We start from the raw sequence: 17,719 nt of genomic DNA, 5'->3' as shown, positions 1-17,719 counted from the left end.
GGCCTGAAGGGACGACGTTGCTGGGTCGTCCCCTACCCCCCCCCCCCCATTTTTGGGGGCCGAGATGTCGGGGCTCAGCCACCCAGAGATGGAGGGCTGTCGTAACCTGCTCGGCCTACTAGACAACGATGATATCATGGCCCTGTGCGACACCATCACCAACCGCCTGGTGCAGCCTGAGGACCGCCAAGGTAAGTGCTGACTTCTCCGCGAGAGCGGACGCCCCTCCCGAGGCCTCGTCCAGACCCCAGGTGGCGGGAGCCTGAGAATAGAGAAGGTGCGAGACCTTGCCCCGCGACGGGGCCCGGACCGGGCTGAGGCGGAACTCTCGAGAGTCTCAGCCACCGCCGCTGCTCCGCGGCCGGGGAACCTCCGCGCACCTTCAGGTGGCACTGACCCGCCAGCTCCCTGGGGGAGGTGATGGCACTGGAAACGGCGCAGCTTTCAGGTTTTATGTGTTGGGTGTTAGGGGCATATGTTTATTTTTTTCGAGAATTGAAGTGTACGTGAATAGTCGTTTTTTTTTTTTCAAAATTTCCGGGGAGCCAGCGTGTTTTCCATTTTGCGTCTCGATTCAGCTGGGGAGTGTTAGCTGGTGAGCCAAGGAGTCAGCTGCTGCTCGTGTTTGTCTCTCCGAGCTTGCGGGAGGAGATCTTAAACACTTTCAGTTTCCTAGGTAAAACAGCTGCTGTAATAAAAGAGCAGATCGTTTGAATCCGTGTCTCTTTTTGGATCTAGTTTTTTTTTTTTTTTTTTTTTCTGAGATGATTTTGAGCAATAGGAATACATTATTTTCAGAGCCAAACAAACATTTCGGTAGATTTAAGCGTTATTAATATTAAGCCTGATTTGTAACTACTCCACATAAAAATGTAATCAAGAAGCTTAAGTGTTTATTTCGCTTGGTATATCAACTGGAGAGCTTTATTTTAAATTTGCTGAATTTTACTTTAAAATGTGAAAATTCCAGACTGCTATGTTAGTATGACTTCAATATTTACAAAAGGTTATGCTTTTTAAAACTGTGTTGCTCTGCTTTTAAGTCGGATTTACATTTCCGTTTAAAGAAATCATTCACTTGAAACTTCGAACCATGAACATTAAAAGAAGAAATTCCTAAGACTTTAGACTGCACATAGTTTTAGACTTATATGTAGTTCTTCAGCATTTAAATATTTCACATGCTACTCACACCTAAACAGGGTGAGTGTGAATTTAAAATTGATAGATAAAAATGCTGGATTTAATTGATGGTGGGTCTAAAAGTAAATAAGGAAAAGAGATGTTAAATGATTTGAAACGATACTTGTTAGAGAGGAAGAAAATAGAAGTTTGGAAAACAGGTTTAACAGTATCTCCAAAAATGGAAGATTTGCTTAATTCTGGGCTCATATTCTGCACCTGAGCTTCTCAAACTACTGTGCCTGTGACTCAGTCCCTCAGGGATCTTGTGAAAATGCAAACTCTGATTCAGTAGTTTCGGGATGGCCCCAGAAATTCAGCATTTCTGACAAGCTCCCAGATGATGCTCATGCTGCTTGCCCCAAGTCTTAGTTCTGCCACTTCTTGGAAGCATGATTGTTGATACCTCATATATCCTCAGCTTTCATTATTTGTAGAGTGAGGAGATTAAAAGTCATTGCATATCTAAAATACTGTAATTTTACCTATATTAGAGATTATAAATGAATTTAGGTCCATTGGCCTTCTTAGAAAAAAAAACATTTTCTCTGGCTCCATTTTTTTCTTAAACCATGTCACTTAAAAGAAGATGCAAAAATTTTACTATCTTACGAGAAGTGAAAGGAAGAGGTAAATAAGGTAGGGAAGTTTAAAGCATAAAGAAATTTTTTAAATTTATTTATTTTCAACATTTATTTATTGTTGAGAGACAGAACCAGCAGGGGAAGGGAAGAAAGAGAGGGAGACACAGAATCTGAAGCAGGCTTCAGGCTCTGAGCTGTCAGCACAGAGCCCAAGGTGGGGCTCAAACCCACGAACCACGAGATCATGACCTGAGCTGAAGTCAGACGCTTAACTGACTGAGCCACCCAGGCGCCCCAAGAAAATTATTTTTAAAACCCCAAACTTGATAACCCACTTCCTGTTTTTTTTTTTTAAGTTGATTTATTTATTTTGAGAGAGAAAGAGAGTGTGAGCAGAGGAGGGGCAGGGAGAGAGGAGAGAATCCAACAGGCTCTGCGCTGTCAGCTTAGAGCCAGACATGGGTCTTGAACCCATGAACCTTGAGATCATGACCTGAGCTGAAACCCAAGAGTTAGATGCTTAACTGACTGACCCAGGCGCCCCCACTTCTTGGTTTTGTTAAAATAACCATCTCATGCCAAAGCAATGCCATGACAAGAATTTATAAATATTATTTGATAGGGTGTCTGCTGACCTTGGACCGATTTACATGACTTAGGGTTTTCTACTAATTTTTATTATTTCCTTCCAGATGCCATTCGTGCAATATTAGTGTACAGTCAAAGTGTAGAAGAGCTTTTGAGGCGTAAGAAAGTCCACCGGGAAGTCATATTTAAGTACTTGGCAACACAGGGGGTTATTATACCTCCAGCTACTGAAAAACACAATCTTATTCAGCATGCAAAGGATTACTGGAAAAGGCAGTTACAGCCAAAATTGAAGGAAACACCAGAGCCAGTTAAGACAGAGGACATGAGACTCTTTCAACAGGTAAAATAGATCTTACAGTTATACCCTAAGTCATAGTTCTGTCTAAACTCTGTAGATAATCCTAGATCACTGGGAACATGGCTAATACTATTTTGTTTTTTATAATTTTAGCTTTACTCCATATCCTTTGCATCCTAGAGGAAGATAAGTAAAGCACCTAAAAAAGGAAATATTTTTGACATTTAGTAATATACATAAAAGATTGTATTGATTTATGAGGGAAAATGCTTTTATCACTTTATCAAATGAAGACTATTGGATTTGTAAAGAGAGTGGATAAACTGCAGTTTCCATTTAATTTTAATTTAGCTTCTGATTCTCTAATGTTTTTGTTCGCTTTAAAAGAATGCTATTATAGCCCTTTCTCATTTTGAAGACTTTCTTTGATATTAAATTGATATTAGATTGTAAATTCCATGAGAAAAACTTAAATATTTTTTAAATTTGATTTTTTTTTTTTTTTTTTTAGCTAGGAAAAATCCTCTTGTAATAATTTCCTTCAGCTCACATTGGCTGTTTGTATTTCTTTGTATCTCCACTGTGTGTTTTAGATACTGTGTGAATATTTAAATGCTGATTGTATGAATGCTAGGTAATTTATAAAGTTTAAACTACAAACTTTGAATCAGTGAAGTTTTACAGTGAGAGGTATTTGCTTTCATATTAGGAAAGAATCTAAGCTTTTTTAATGTGCTTAGAAAGGATGCCAACTCTGAAATCGTACGGATGTGACTAAAAAATAGGGTGTGCCATATGCTAGGTGTGAACTTCAGCAAGTAACTTGACCTTTCTGAGCCCTGTTTACTTTATCTATAAAGCCCACATATGATAGTTTCTATGTCACAAGGTTCATGAAGATAGAAGGAAATAGAATATAAGTGCCAAGCACAGAGCCTAATATATTCAATCAAAGATGCTCTGTCAATACAAGATCTCTTACCATCAAAATGAGTTACTATACTCTGGAACACATAGATGAATAAAATCTAGTCTCTCAGGTATGTTTTTTGCAATAACATTTTCTTTGAAAAAAAGAGAAATAAAAATATAAAATTAATCCCGATCCTAAAAAGTAATGTATTTCAATCATATTAGATTTGTCTGTTTAAAGATAGTGAAAATGCTCATTTATTATCTACGATATTGTAGTACAGTTTAAATGCAACAGTGTATGCATTTAAAGCATACAGTTCGAAGGTTTTGACAGACATTTGTGAAACCGCTGCCACATATAAGAGAAAATGCTTACATAAATCATTATTGACTGTTCATGCTGATATTTTGAGAGTGTTTATTAACCTTAATTTCTTAGCTGAATTTTCATATGTTTAAGCTGGGAAATTGTAAAATGATTTTTCCCCTTTTTGGAAAAACACTTGACTTTTTGTGTGATGGTTTCAGTTGGGTTCACCTGTAGTTCCTTTAGCTTCTGCTGTACTCCGTATACTCAAACTTACCTCTAAAATGGGCCAGATAGAAAAAAATACGAGAACTAACCTTTGTTTTATTTTATATTTTATTTATCTTAATCAGCCGGAAAAAGAAGATAAGAAAGCTGAAAAAGTTGATTTTCGTCGATTAGGAGAAGAATTCTGTCACTGGTTCTTTGAACTTCTTAATTCTCAGAATCCTTTCCTGGGACCGCCTCAAGATGAATGGGGGCCACAGCACTTCTGGCACGATGTCAAGCTTAGGTTTTATTACAACACCTCTGAACAAAATGTGATAGACTACTGTGGAGCAGAAATTGTAAGCCTTCGTCTGCTGTCACTAGTGAAAGAAGAGTATCTTTTTCTCAGTCCCAATCTAGATGCCAGTGGACTGAAATGTGCTTCTTCTCCCCATGGTCTAGTTATGGTTGGAGTTGCTGGGACTGTCCACCGAGGGAACACTTGTTTGGGCATTTTTGAACAAATATTTGGACTCATACGCTGCCCTTTTGTGGAAAATACTTGGAAAATCAAATTTATCAACCTGAGAATTATTGGAGAGGGTTCTCTTGCTCCTGGAACATTAATGAAACCAGCTATTACATTCGAACCTGGTGATCTAGAGAGCTTTTATAACGTAATTACTTCATGTGGTACCAACGAAATACAAGTTGATGTAAGGCAGGCATTGGATAGTGGAACTGGAGACCAAGCTTTATGCAGTGGAGATGAGGCATTGTTGAACAAAAGAGAACTGAGTTTACCCAACTGAGGACTGTATGTCAGTCTAAAAAATACAGAAACTCTTCCAAATATCACATCAGTAATGTTTAAGTGATTTCAGATGGGAGGATTGACATATTTTAGTTGAAATATCTTTCTTGACTACAGACTAATATATTATGTGAATACTTGCCTCTTTCTACCTGAGTTGCAGCCAATGTTCTGAAAGCTTAATGCAGTTCATCAAATAAATCCCACTTTAGATGGTATAACTAACGGTGTGCCTTAGAAACCAGGTAATACTTTCATTTTACTTAGTGAGTATTCTAATATCTGTACTTTTCATATGAGAGAGATTTAATGTAAACTCAAAAGTTATCATTTTAGGAAACTTGAATAACATTCTCAGAAAAAGTCCAATAATTTAGCAGGTAGATAAAAAATTACTTTCCCTTTTTAAAATTTGAGGAACATTTTTCAAAAGTTACCTATAGTAGTCCAAGCTGATCTAAGCCTTCAGCTAACAGTTTTATACAGCATTTATTGTAGTACCGTATAGAGGAAACATACTGTTGAGATTTTTAAAGAGGTGTGCCCAATTCCTTTACTGTTTTCCTCTTGCTTGATCTTGGAAGAGGTGACAAAAACATAAAACACAAAACACACATACATAAATTTATAATGTGGGATATCTATTATATACATATATAGACTCCCACATCATAAATTAAAATTATTAGGATTTTTCACCCACAAATTGTTAATACAAGGTTTGAATTACAAGATTAAGTTGCCAGATTAATTACTTAGTTGCTTTAGGGCTTAAATTCTTCATCACCTGGCAACTATTTGCTGATCTTGGATTTAGTTAGTAATTTTAATTTACAAAATTTCCATATGGAAAAAATTGAGCTGGGCATTTTTGTGATGATGTGCTGTACATGGTAAATTTTTACCTTTAACTCTTCTGATGATCACCTAGGGTAATAAGAAATTTTGGAAGCAAGAGGAACAAACTCATCTTTTTTTTTTTTTTTTTTTTTTTTTTTAATGCCATGCCTTTATGAGGAGTACAAATTGATATGTCTTAAAATAAGAACTTAATAAAGGAGGCAAATCCCTGGTCTGCTCTAAGAATAGTGTATTGTTTAAAGACAGGTTATGGTTTTCTCCTTTAAGTATAGAGTATCGTTATAACATGTACTCAATAAATTTCCTAAGTAAAGGATAAAATTAAAAAATATTCCCATCTGTTTTCTTTGTGGCGTAATGTCGAGTACTGCAGAAATACTACTATAGATGCTCAGGATGGGCCGAAGTTGCCTCTAGCTACCTTCAGTATTTACTTTTTTGAATTCGTGTAATGCTCAAGTAAGGTTGCAGTCTCTGTATGTCCTTTTTTTTTTTTTTTTTTTTTTTTTCCTGTATGTTCTTTTAATCAATCTTGGAAATTTGAAATCTTCCTGACAGACTCTCTCACTTGAGGATTGGAATTATGATTTATTTTCTGTGAATCCCCACAGCTGGGCAACACAGTAGGACCTAATGTTTAACTGAATGGGTAAAGGAATGAGCAAGCCAAGCTTACATACTGTGTAGAAGACTTTTCTGCATCTAGATTTTGTCTTTGGTTCTTATCACTGGTGGTGTTTTGATCATTTCATCTGTTTGAATTTCATACATGGATACACTGAAACTTTGAGGATCCAAGCTAACTCAGATTTGGGGGAAATTTTAACCTTTTAAAATTTACTCAATTTAAAAGCCCAGGGGTCAGAATGGGATAAACTGAAAGGCCCTAACCATTATAGGTGAAGTGTATACTTTTCTGTTCAGAGAAAGAAGACCTGGAGATTCTTGAAATTTATTCATGAAGTTTAAAGTTTGGTCAGGTCTTGGAGAAAGTCCCAAAGCACAGTGCAGATTGAACTCTATTTTTGCTACCATCCATTTGTTTTGTTTATGTTAGGGAATGGCAGAGACCCCAGCTTTTGGTCTTTTTTGCTTCATTTCACCCTCAGCTGGAGTGTGAAAGTTGTTGGAGTGAAGTAGTAAAGAATACAACACTCTACACATATTTCATAGTAATTGAATAGTCAAGCCAGGGGGGCCACTGGGCTTTATTTACTGTAGACTGATTTGCCATAGCCTAATAATAGGGCATACATCAAGTACCTGTTCTTGTTAATATAGCTTAAAGTAATTTACGTTGGGATTTTTTATTACTATCTAGAATGCCAAAAAAAAAAAAAAATTACATGAGTCTTATTAACTAAAATACCAAATAATTTAAGCCATCTCTGTTTTATGAAATTAACTTCAAATGGCCAACATAAGAAATGTTCCTATATTTTCGGAAAGGTAGTATTCTTATGCTAAAGAAAGGCTAGTTACCCAGTGCCTGTAAGAAATTGTAATACACCAGAAAAAGATTTAAAGAATAGTGGCTTGGGGGTGCCTGGGTGGCTCAGTTAAGCATCTGACTTTGGCTTAGGTCATGATATCACAATTCATAGGTTTGAGCCCCACATAGGGCTCTGTGCCTGCTCTGTGCCTCAGAGTCTGCTTCAGATTCTCTGTCTCCCTCTTTCTCTGCCCCTCTCTGTTTGCTCTTGCTCTCTCTTTCTCAAAGAAACATTTAAAAGTTTTTAAAGAAATGGCTTAATTAAAAACATAATCAGCAATATTGTGTTTTAACAAAACAGCTTTTATGGCTAGATGATAAAAGTGAATGAAAACTATAACATTTTTATTAGCATCTGTATTCACAAATTTAGGTGCCATTTTCTTCACTAGTTCTTAATTTGGGCTGTGGCTAGTGGCCATCAAGTTTTGAAAAATGAGAACTGTATGTTCTTTCTCCCCAGAAAAAGATGTGTTTGCATATATATCACAATTTTTGCATTATTTCAGTGAGTTTTTGGGTTTCCCCAAAGCACATCTGTGAATCCTATAGGGATCCTTATAACTTCAAGTTGAAATCCTGCTAATAATAGTTATATTCTCTCAGGTTATTCTTGGATACTAAAATTATTTTTAGAAAATTTTGTGCCCTTTGCCAGAGTCCCTAAGCTGGAGGACTAAATCTTCTTTTTGAATGAAAGGATAATCTCTAGGAAATCTGATAGTATATGATAATTGTTAATTTGTGGATTTTGTTTTTCAAAAAATGTCAGATATTAAGACAAAACCCACTGAATTACTGTCAATTGAAACAAAAATATTCAAAATTCATTTTATTTTGGCAAGATAAATTTAATGAACATCAGAGAAATTGTGAGAGAAAAATGTGAAAAGTATTAAAAAAATTCTCTAGATCTTTATAAAAAGTTGTCCTAAGATGTTTATTTAGTAATGATTGTATACTGCCAATTTTGATGAAGGATTTAAAAAATAGGATCATTTCCTCCAAAGGGCTTGTATATGTGGTCTCACCTTACACCATTCCCTCTCACCTCCCCTCACCCCACCCTATTTATAATCTTCGTATATACTCACTTTGAATGCAGATAGCACAACTGCAAGTGCTGGGAAATAAGACTTTCTGCATTTGGGTTCTCTTCAAGTTTATTTGGCATATATTTATGGAGCATCTACAATTTATAAATCCCTGAATCAAGCAGAAGATAAAATAATAATAGATTATTTATTTAAACTTTGCACGTTAAATTTCAGTTTCTTGGTTTAAATATCGTTTTTTCCCCCATTTTTTAAGTTTATTTATTTTGAGAGAGACAGAGTGTGTGAACAGGGGAGGGGCAGAGAGAGAGGGAGAGAATCCCAAGCAGGCTCTGTGCTGCCAGTGCAGAGCCTGGCATGGGGCTCAAACTCACAAACGGTGAGATCATGACCTAAACTGAAACCAAGAGTTGGACGCTTAACCCATTGAGCCACCCATGCGCCCCTCTGGGTTTAAATATCTTAAGGTGAGAACTACTTGAGGCCCTTTTCAGAAGGGTGTGGTTATATCCTCTTGTATGGTTCAGGAAAAAACACTCAGCTTAAATTTTAGATAGCTCTATGGTCCTAGCTATATCATATTGATTATATCAACGCAGAATATAGGATATTTTGACAGACCACTTAGGGTTGGAAGAAAAATATTTAAAATGCACTGAATCTTTTTAGCTTTATTTTTTTCTAGTTTGAACCTTTCCAGTAGTCCTTTAGTAAAACAATATTAAAATGGAGTATTAGAGGCACCTGGGTGGCTCAGTCTGTTGAGTGTCCGACTCTTGATCTCAGCTCACATCATCATCTCACAGTTCATGAAATCAAGCCCCGTGTCAGGCTCTCCGCTGATGGCGTGGAACTTGTTTGGGATTCTCTCTCTCCCTCTCTGCCCCTATCCCACTCGCTTTCAAAAGTAAAGTTAATAAAATGAAGTATTATATTTACTGTGAGATACAATGTACCCCCAAACACTATACCATAAACTCCTGAGTCATGTTAGTCATGAAATGATCCATTTCAGCTGCTGCTGTAGAGTTTCTTTACATAGATATTGACTTAATTTATTTCTTTGCTTTAATATTTTTTACATATTTATAACATTAAAATTTCCTTAAAGTGCAGCTTTTGTCCTCTCTTCAATGCTCAGATTTTCAGTAGTGTTGCATTACCTTCAAAATAAAATCCAGATTTTATAATTTGGTTCTTATCACCATCTACGTTTGGTTTCACTCATTTTTCATGGATTGTTTGGTCCAGCCAACAGATGCTATTAAGTAGTCTTAGTATTTGTCCTGTATTTACTTAGCCCTTTGCTTTTATTGGCAAGTAGACAGTACTTACAGTAGTTTGATGGAGGATTTTTCATCTGCACGAAGGCATGAAATTAAAATGTATTCAGTAAAAATGATACGTTTTTTTTAAGTTTTATTTAATCTCTTCATCCCATGTGGGGCTTGAACTCACAATCCAAAGATCAAGAGTCGCATGCTCCTTTGATTGAGCCAGCCAAGCACCCCAGTAGAAACCGTACTTTGAAGTTTGAATTTTGTTCTTCTCACAGGCTGGAGATATGGGGGACAATAGGTGCTGGGTGGCAGCAGGGAACTGCACCTCCAGTTAGCCATGCAATCACAAGGGTAAGCAACCAATATACTTCAAATCATTCTGTATCCATATGGTCATTGTTTTTTATGTTCATAGAGTATCCAATAAATTACATGAGATATTCAACACCTTATCATAAAATAGGCTTTGTGTTAGATGATTTTGCCCTACTGTAGGCTAATATAAGCATTCTGAGCCCGTTTAAGTTAGGCTAGGCAAAGATAAGATGTTTAGTAGTTCCTAACCTATTAAATACATTTGAACTTAATGGTATATTCAACTTATGTTTCTTGGGCCATAACCTCATCGTAAGTCGAGGTAGGTCTGTATACAAAATACTTGGGAGTTTAATTTTTTTGTTGTTGCAGTCTGATAATATAGAATTAAAAGGGCTATGATTGGAATAATTTAAAAACTGGAAATTTCTTAAGCATTTTTTCTCTTTAGGTGTTTTGTATACATTATCTAGAACAATTTTTCTCTAGCTTTTTGCATGATTGCTTAATTTTTATCTTTGAGGATTTGTCTTAAATGTTTTCTTCTAAGTGGGCCCTGTTGTTAATATTTATCGGAGCACCTTGTTTATTTCAGTCTTAGCACTTTAAATATTAATTTACTAACTTGTTAATCTCCCCAGCTGGGTTTTAAACTGAGAGCAGGGACTGTAGCTGTTTGACTTTCATTTTATTTCCATTGCTTTGCACAGAGATGGGGTATTCAATTGATATTTATTAAAGATATAAAGGAAAAAGTGATACTTTCTCAGAGCCTCATGTATTCCTGGTCCTTTGCCTGTCTGCTGACGACAATGCCTAACATATGTATTAGATGCTCAGTAAATATTTGTTTACTAGGTTATCTTTCTGAATAATGATATGTGAACTCTAATACAATCAATAATACTCTGTTAGATAGGATTATTAAAGTTCTATGTGCTTTTGTAAAAGATGAAACGGAGTCCCCATAAGTTAAGTAATGTCCATAGTTCTGTTGTGGGTTCCCCCCCCCCCGGTGTGTGTGTGTGTGTGTGTGTGTGTGTGTGTATGTTTAATTTTTAAACTAAAAAGTCTGTGCTTTTTCTTGCACTTTATTTCTAGTCTGACTATTGCTACTACCTTATTTTGAAAGAATTTAAACTCAATCTCAATTTCTTCACATGTAAAAATGAACAGTTAGATTAGATGTATCTAAACTGCTATTTTGAAGTTACATGGTTTTGTGAATGTATGCCTTCCTAGCAACTAAATAATATTGCTTTTAAAGGAATTTGTAGTTCATTGAAGTTGGAGAAATTCTTTATTTTTCTTGCTCATAAATCTTACTGAGAAAACACTTTCTATTTTTTCCTAACAAATACACATTTGTAAGTATATGTGTATTGTGGGTGTATTTCTATTTACAGAGGGAAAAACAAAAGGATGAAAGTATTACACATCATATCTAGAATAGAAAAGGAAAAAAGTATGAAGCCTTTAAAATAGTTTCCTATTTTCTAATCACTAGAAATGCTGAGGTTGTTTGAACTACTGTTGTGCGAATCTTTTTTGCTGTTACATATGTTCAAAATATATTTCCATGTTTTAGTTGAAAAGTGCAAAGTGGTTGACAGAAGACCAAATTATAGACTCCCAATAACCTCTAGTAGAAATGTGGATGTTGATAAAATAATCAAATACTATATAGATGATTCCTTCAAAGAGACTGAGTAATAGGAATTGGCAAACATGTAAGAGTGACACTGGAGAGGAGTGGCAGATTTGGGATAGGATTTTTCTGTAGGAAGCATGGCCCTGGAGGGGTGCTGCTCAGAATGTTATTAAAAGTTATTCTAGGAAGTTTAATGGAAAATATTGTTGAGCAAAGACAGGAGGTTTTACTGTATGGACTGTGCTGATTGGAGTAGTTAGTATAGGGTTACAATAGAATGAGCTTAGAGTACAGAAACAAGATAGCAATAGAAAAGGTAAGCATGTCAGGAACTTTAATTCTGGAACTCGTAGTAGAACAATCATAAAATTGAACTCATAGGAACTAAGAGAATTGCAGAGTAAGTCATAATTTGAATTCTACAAGCAGCCTTCAGCTAGAGCAAGAGTTTAGGACTAAGAAAAAAGTTGATTTTAAATAATGTATCAGTGTTTTTTTTTTTTTTTTTCTCTTAAACAGTCTTCTTTCAATTTGGTAAACCATTTATCAAGCACTTACTACGTACCAGGTATCTTAACAGAAGACACTTGGTACTTAAGTATTTGTTCTAGTTTCTTACACTTTTATTACTTTGTTTAACTCACATTGAGTAACGTTTAGTGTTTAATAAAATAATTTATTTTACTGAAAATTGCTTTCTCTGCTCTCTCATTGATCCCTTCTTATTACTGTAACCATTGTCATCTTTTGAAGCCCTGACCTTTGGATTAGAGCAATGCCGCTAAAACGATGGTGATCCTCAGTGACTAGTTGGCAGTTTCAGAGAGACAAAAAAGCACTGAGACTTTTTTTTTTCCATATAACACCGATTTTGGAAATTTTATGCACATAACTCACATATTTACCAAGTTTTCTAGGTAAATTAAAATCTTAGTTTTAATAGTGTTATGTTAGTGTGCAATCATTAGATGTCTATGTGATGACAAGAACTGTGTTGGTCAGTTTATCACAACCAGCATGAAGTCAACCGTGTTTATTTTCCCTGATGTACTTCCCTATTAATTTTAATGCTGGCTAAATTTGCATTTTATGGTTTATACTCTTATCCCCAGTTCACAAAATGACTCATTGAAAAGTGATCAAAATCATAACAAATACTATCATGTCATCATGTGAATGCAGAATTAGAATCTATGTGTTGTGCAAGAGATTCTGTGAGTATGATGTTTTTAAAACTTCAGCTGAATCATATAAGGAAGGATGGTGATGAATATCTGAACTTTTGACCGGTAGTCCATTCACCACTGGTTAAGAGCACATGGCCTGTCAGATATTCACATGTCGCCATCAACGGCTGCACCTCATTTTTGAAGCACATTGGTTTCTCTGGTAAATGAATTTGGGTAATTCTGTTTTTCCTGAACAAGTGTAAAATAATACATCCCAGTTTAAAATTTATCATGCAAGATGAAGAATTCAGAATTACAGAAGTATCATTCAGAGTTGCATCTCTTGAAATGAAACCAAGTGTCTTTCTCAGACACCTGGCACAGCCCACTCAGTGCTTGATGGCAGGAAGCCACCTCACTTTGGGTTGTCACCAGAGTTCCTCCCTTAGTAGGGCCTTGCCTTAGATCTGTCACTTAGACACTAAACCATGTTTTAACATCTCATCTTTTTGTTTGTTTGTTTGTTTGTTTGTTTGTTTTGAGAGAGAGAGAGAAATTGAGCACGAGCAGGGGAGGGGCAGAGAGAGAGGGAGACACAGAATCTGAAACAGGCTCCAGGCTCTGAGCTGTCAGCACGGAGCCCTGTGCGGGGCTGGAACTCACAGATTGCGAGATCATGACCTGAGCTGAAGTCAGAGGCTTAACCGACTGAGCCACTCAGGCACCCCTAACATCTCTTGCCTTAATGATTATGTCCGTTTTTAAATTTGTTTTCTGAATCATGTTGTCGGATATTATCCTCAGGAATAATGCACACTACCCTCTGAAAACCATAAAGCAAACCTTACATGTGGGTCTAAACTTAAAAGACTCAGTTCAAATATCAAATCTGTAACAGAAAGTAATAATTTAAAAACAGGCATCATTGCTGAGTAGCCCGTAAAAACAGCCTCAACATTTAATAGATATCATCAGAGATTACAAAACAAGCTAGTGGAAAAGTTCTGTTAGAAAGAAAACTAGCATTCAGTGACCAACGACATGGAAGAACAATTACTGTCATGTATTCCAGAGGATATTTTGCAGACAGAACCACTGATGTGCAGTGTCTGAATCATTTGGCATTATGTGTATTATATGAGTGAGAAGTCCCTAGCAACTGGTTGTTCTATTCATCCCTGAAAACCCATGAATATAGAAAACAAGATTACACTGGGAAATGTTTTGGTGAGGACTAGACAAGGATGCCTCACAATCTTTAACGACGGAGTGTATACCAGCTATTTGGACAGCAGGGAAGGTGGTTGTTAGGTAAATAAAAGGGTTATTTAAAAAGCCAATTAGCTCATCCCTTTCTTAACAGAGCAGTTATCAATAATAAACCATCAATATGTTAGTTAAGTGTTGAAGGGAGTATAAAATACAGTCAGATTTTATCACGAGACTATACTGGTTTTGATAATGCTGTATGAAAAACTGAGTAGAAAGTTGCAAAACTTTTTTCCTCTGATACTTCCTACTTGGAGGAAAGGTATTCTGAGGTTTTGAGATAAGAAGAGAAACTAGGGGTGCCTGGCTGGCTCAGTCCCTTAAGTGTCCAACTTCTGCTCAGGTCATGATCTCACAGTTGGTGAGTTTAAGCCCCTTCTCAGCTCTGTGCTGACAGCTGTGAGCCTGGAGCCTGCTTCCAATTCTGGGTCTCCCTCTGTCTTTCTCAAAAATAAACAAACATTTTTTTAAAAATATTTAAAAAAAACCTAAAAACCTTTCTCTGAGACATTGTTAACGTCATAAAGGGCATTTCTTAGACTTTAGGTACCTTGCTTAAGTGGCATATCAGCCAGTCTATCCATTGTCTTGAAGAGACATCTCTGTAGATTAATAATATGAATTGTAATGGCAAGATCAGGTTGTGTTAGGATTGCACAACTTGTGCAAATGGCTCAGTTCTTCGGAGCTTAATCTCCATCCCCACCCCAATATTATTTTCTTGGTTTACTACAGAAACATAATATGTTTGGAGGCATACTTAAAACCACATCCAAATACTGCAACATAACATGAAAGGATACTTTCTGGAGCTGAATGCAAAGCACAGGTTGGAAACCCCTTTAACATTGTCTGAGGTAGATTTTTCTTCTGGTGACTCTAGGTAAGAAGATTATTGTGATAGAAAGTATATGACTAAAAAAAAAATTTATGTGTGGATCAAGAAGAAAAACCAGAAGTTTTGTAAATTACATACCTATTTTTAGAATACTAAAATAGTGACAAGCTTCCTCTTTCTCTGTGACCATAAGAATGTAGAACAGAATTGTGGGAAAAAAATAAAACTGCTAGAATATAGATCATTCTTAACAGAGGTTTAACAATTTGTACACTAAAAGTTTGTGCTGATTGGACTTTATTCTGTTTTTTTTTTTTAATTATTTATTTATCTTTAAATTTGAGAGAGAGTGAGCATGCAAGTGGGGTAGGGGCAGAGAGAAAGGAGAGTGAGAGCCTCAAGCAGCCTGTGCACTGTCAGCACAGAGCTGGATGTGGGGCTTCAACTCACAAATCATGAGATCATGACCTTAGAGTCCCATGCTTAACTGACTGAGCCACCCAGGCTCCTCAGTGGTTGATTTTTGTTTTTTGTTTTTTGTTTTTTGTTTCTTTTGTAAAGCAGTAATCACCTTTTCACCCAGCAATTTAACTGAAATCATCACCTTACTTTTTTCAACGTTTTTTTTATTTTTTTATTTTTTTTATTTTTGGGACAGAGAGAGACAGAGCATGAACGGGGGAGGGGCAGAGAGAGAGGGAGACACAGAATCGGAAACAGGCTCCAGGCTCCGAGCCATCAGCCCAGAGCCTGACGCGGGGCTCGAACTCACGGACCATGAGATCGTGACCTGGCTGAAGTCGGACGCTTAACCGACTGCGCCACCCAGGCGCCCCACCTTACTTTTTTTTTATCAACCATTCAATGCCCTTATTTTCTGTCCTTTCGTAGTCCCTGTATTCTGGTAATTTGTTAGAGATCATTTCATTATTTCCTTTTACCTTCTACCCAAATAAGACTGAGTTTGAAACTTTTTTGGTACTGGAGTGAAAAAACTTGAAACTTTCTTTTGTTCACATTCTATGAATTACAGTTTCATTTTCTTTTTTTCACTAAAACTTTTTTTTATGTTTGTTTATTTTGAGAGAGAGAGAGAGAGAGACAGAGCGCAAGCAGGGGAGGGGCAGAGAGAGAGAGGGAGAGAGAGAATCCCAAGCAGGCTCTGTGCTGTCAGCATAGAGCCCGACATGGGGCTCCATCTCACAACTGTGAGATCGTTACCTGAGCTGAAATCAAGGGTCCAACACAACCGATGGAACCACGCAAGTGCCCCTGATAAGCTTTCTTTAAAATTATTTGGTTTCAATAAAATTAAAGAAAAACTGAATTAAGTTTTTATCTGGTCATTCAGTAAAAATCATGTTGGCAATAAATCACTATCTGATTTTTTTTCCTTCTGATGTAAAATTTACATACATTAAAATGTACAAATCTTACGTAGGAATATGTTCAAAATATTGGCTGATATAATTTCATTTCTCACTACTTAATATATTCATGATTTCTCATGCTTATATGCAAAAATAAAAAATAAAAAAATAGAATTGAGCGCAGACGCTGACTTCTACAAGCAGTAAACCTATCTCATTAAGTTATGTGTCTCCAGTAAAATGTGTGAACTAGTTGTGTTGTTTGATCAATTTCATAATACTAAAAATTGTGACAATTCAATCTAATAGAAATGTTAGCACTTAAAACATCGTAGGGAAATTTTAAAACATTTATGATCATATTTTTGTTGCCTAGAAGTGTACAGTGATCAAAAAGTCTTTTAAGCAGTACATCCCATTGGGATAAATTTTTGTGAGACAACTGGAATAAAAGTACAAACTAAAAAAGTACAAACTAGAGGAGTACAAGTAAAACCTCTAACTATAAACAGGAGCTTGTTTGTAAATATGTAAATAGATATTGGTGGGTATAGAATTCTATGAAGTTGGATACATTTTAAAGAATTATTTAACATTTTATTTTAAATAATGGCGATTGCTTCATTTCAACTATTTAATAACATAGTAAAATATTTCAGTTGTTGACTCAGCATTTGTGAAGGGTTAATGTTTGTGAACATTCTTTTAGGGAATATGCAAGCAAATACATTTAAAAAGCAGGACTTTATATCATCTAACTTGGCCTTCAGTTCCATGACCCAGATAGATGTTTGGGAGGAAAATCACTTTTTATTTGTGCTTTAGATATGTGCTAACATTTTCTACAATAAATATTAGGACAAAGTCTGAGTACTGTATAGAGTATTTAAAATCAAGGGGTCCCTGGGTGGCTCAGTTGGTTAAGCGTCGACTCTTGATTTTGGCTCAGGTCATGATCTCACAGTTTGTGGGATCGAGCCCTGATGTCAACAAGGAGCTTGCTTGGGATTCTCCCTCTCTCCCTCCCTCTCTGCCCCTCCTATACTTACTTGCCTGCACGCATTCTTTCTCTCTCTGTCTCTCTGTCTCTCAATAAATAAACATTAAAAAAAAAAAAAGGTATTTCAAAGCAAAACCATATACAAAAAATCAAAACAAAACTCCTAGGAGAAATTTTTTTCTTTTTCTGATTAGAATTGAAATGTTCTGTGTTTATCTCATTGTAAGATTCCATTGGTTGTAGGCTGCACCATTTATTCAATTACCTTTTTGGTGCTAAAAATTAGCATCACTTTCAATGGATGTAGAGAGGTAAGAAAACCAATGTCAGAAATGTTAAAATAAGAGTGTGTGTGTGTGTGTGTGTGGGTGGGTGGGTGGGTGGCGGAAGAGGAAGAGGAAGTGTTTCAAGATTAAAGAAATAAGCTGCATACACACAACAGGTTGTCAAATAGCAGGTTTAAATGTTTTATTTTTATGTGGCAATGTTTAACGTGATGTGAATAACCTTCGTCAATG

The 17,719-nt window shown here is 36.1% G+C and overlaps 2 protein-coding genes across 3 annotated transcripts in view; both read left to right on the top strand.

Annotated features, from left to right (window-relative positions):
- The first annotated feature begins 53 nt into the window (after nt 1–53).
- C5H3orf38 (chromosome 5 C3orf38 homolog) lies at nt 54–12,246 on the top strand. Of its 2 annotated transcripts, XR_009262230.1 has the most exons (4): nt 54–191; nt 2,459–2,697; nt 4,231–5,146; nt 9,865–12,246. XR_009262230.1 is itself a non-coding variant. In XM_058731700.1 (3 exons), exons 1-3 carry the CDS (start codon nt 65–67, stop codon nt 4,897–4,899), a joined length of 1,035 nt encoding a protein of 344 aa, XP_058587683.1. In that variant the 5' UTR covers nt 54–64; the 3' UTR covers nt 4,900–6,108. The 2 variants fall into 2 exon arrangements, 1 of the variants encoding a protein (XP_058587683.1); XM_058731700.1 differs by lacking the exon at nt 9,865–12,246 and having other exon boundaries at nt 4,231–6,108.
- CSNKA2IP (casein kinase 2 subunit alpha' interacting protein) overlaps nt 8,003–17,719 on the top strand; it is a 262,755-nt gene continuing 253,038 nt past the window's right edge. Inside the window, exon 1 of the mRNA XM_058731695.1 lies at nt 8,003–9,940. The gene's annotated coding sequence lies outside the window, so the exon portion shown is untranslated. The remainder of the gene's footprint in view (nt 9,941–17,719) is intronic.

The sequence above is a fragment of the Neofelis nebulosa genome, chromosome 5 (assembly GCF_028018385.1).
Source record: "Neofelis nebulosa isolate mNeoNeb1 chromosome 5, mNeoNeb1.pri, whole genome shotgun sequence".
Classification (NCBI taxonomy): domain Eukaryota; kingdom Metazoa; phylum Chordata; class Mammalia; order Carnivora; family Felidae; genus Neofelis; species Neofelis nebulosa.
The sequence above is the reverse complement of the archived record's forward strand: the minus strand, read 5'-3'. Positions and strand labels throughout refer to the sequence as shown.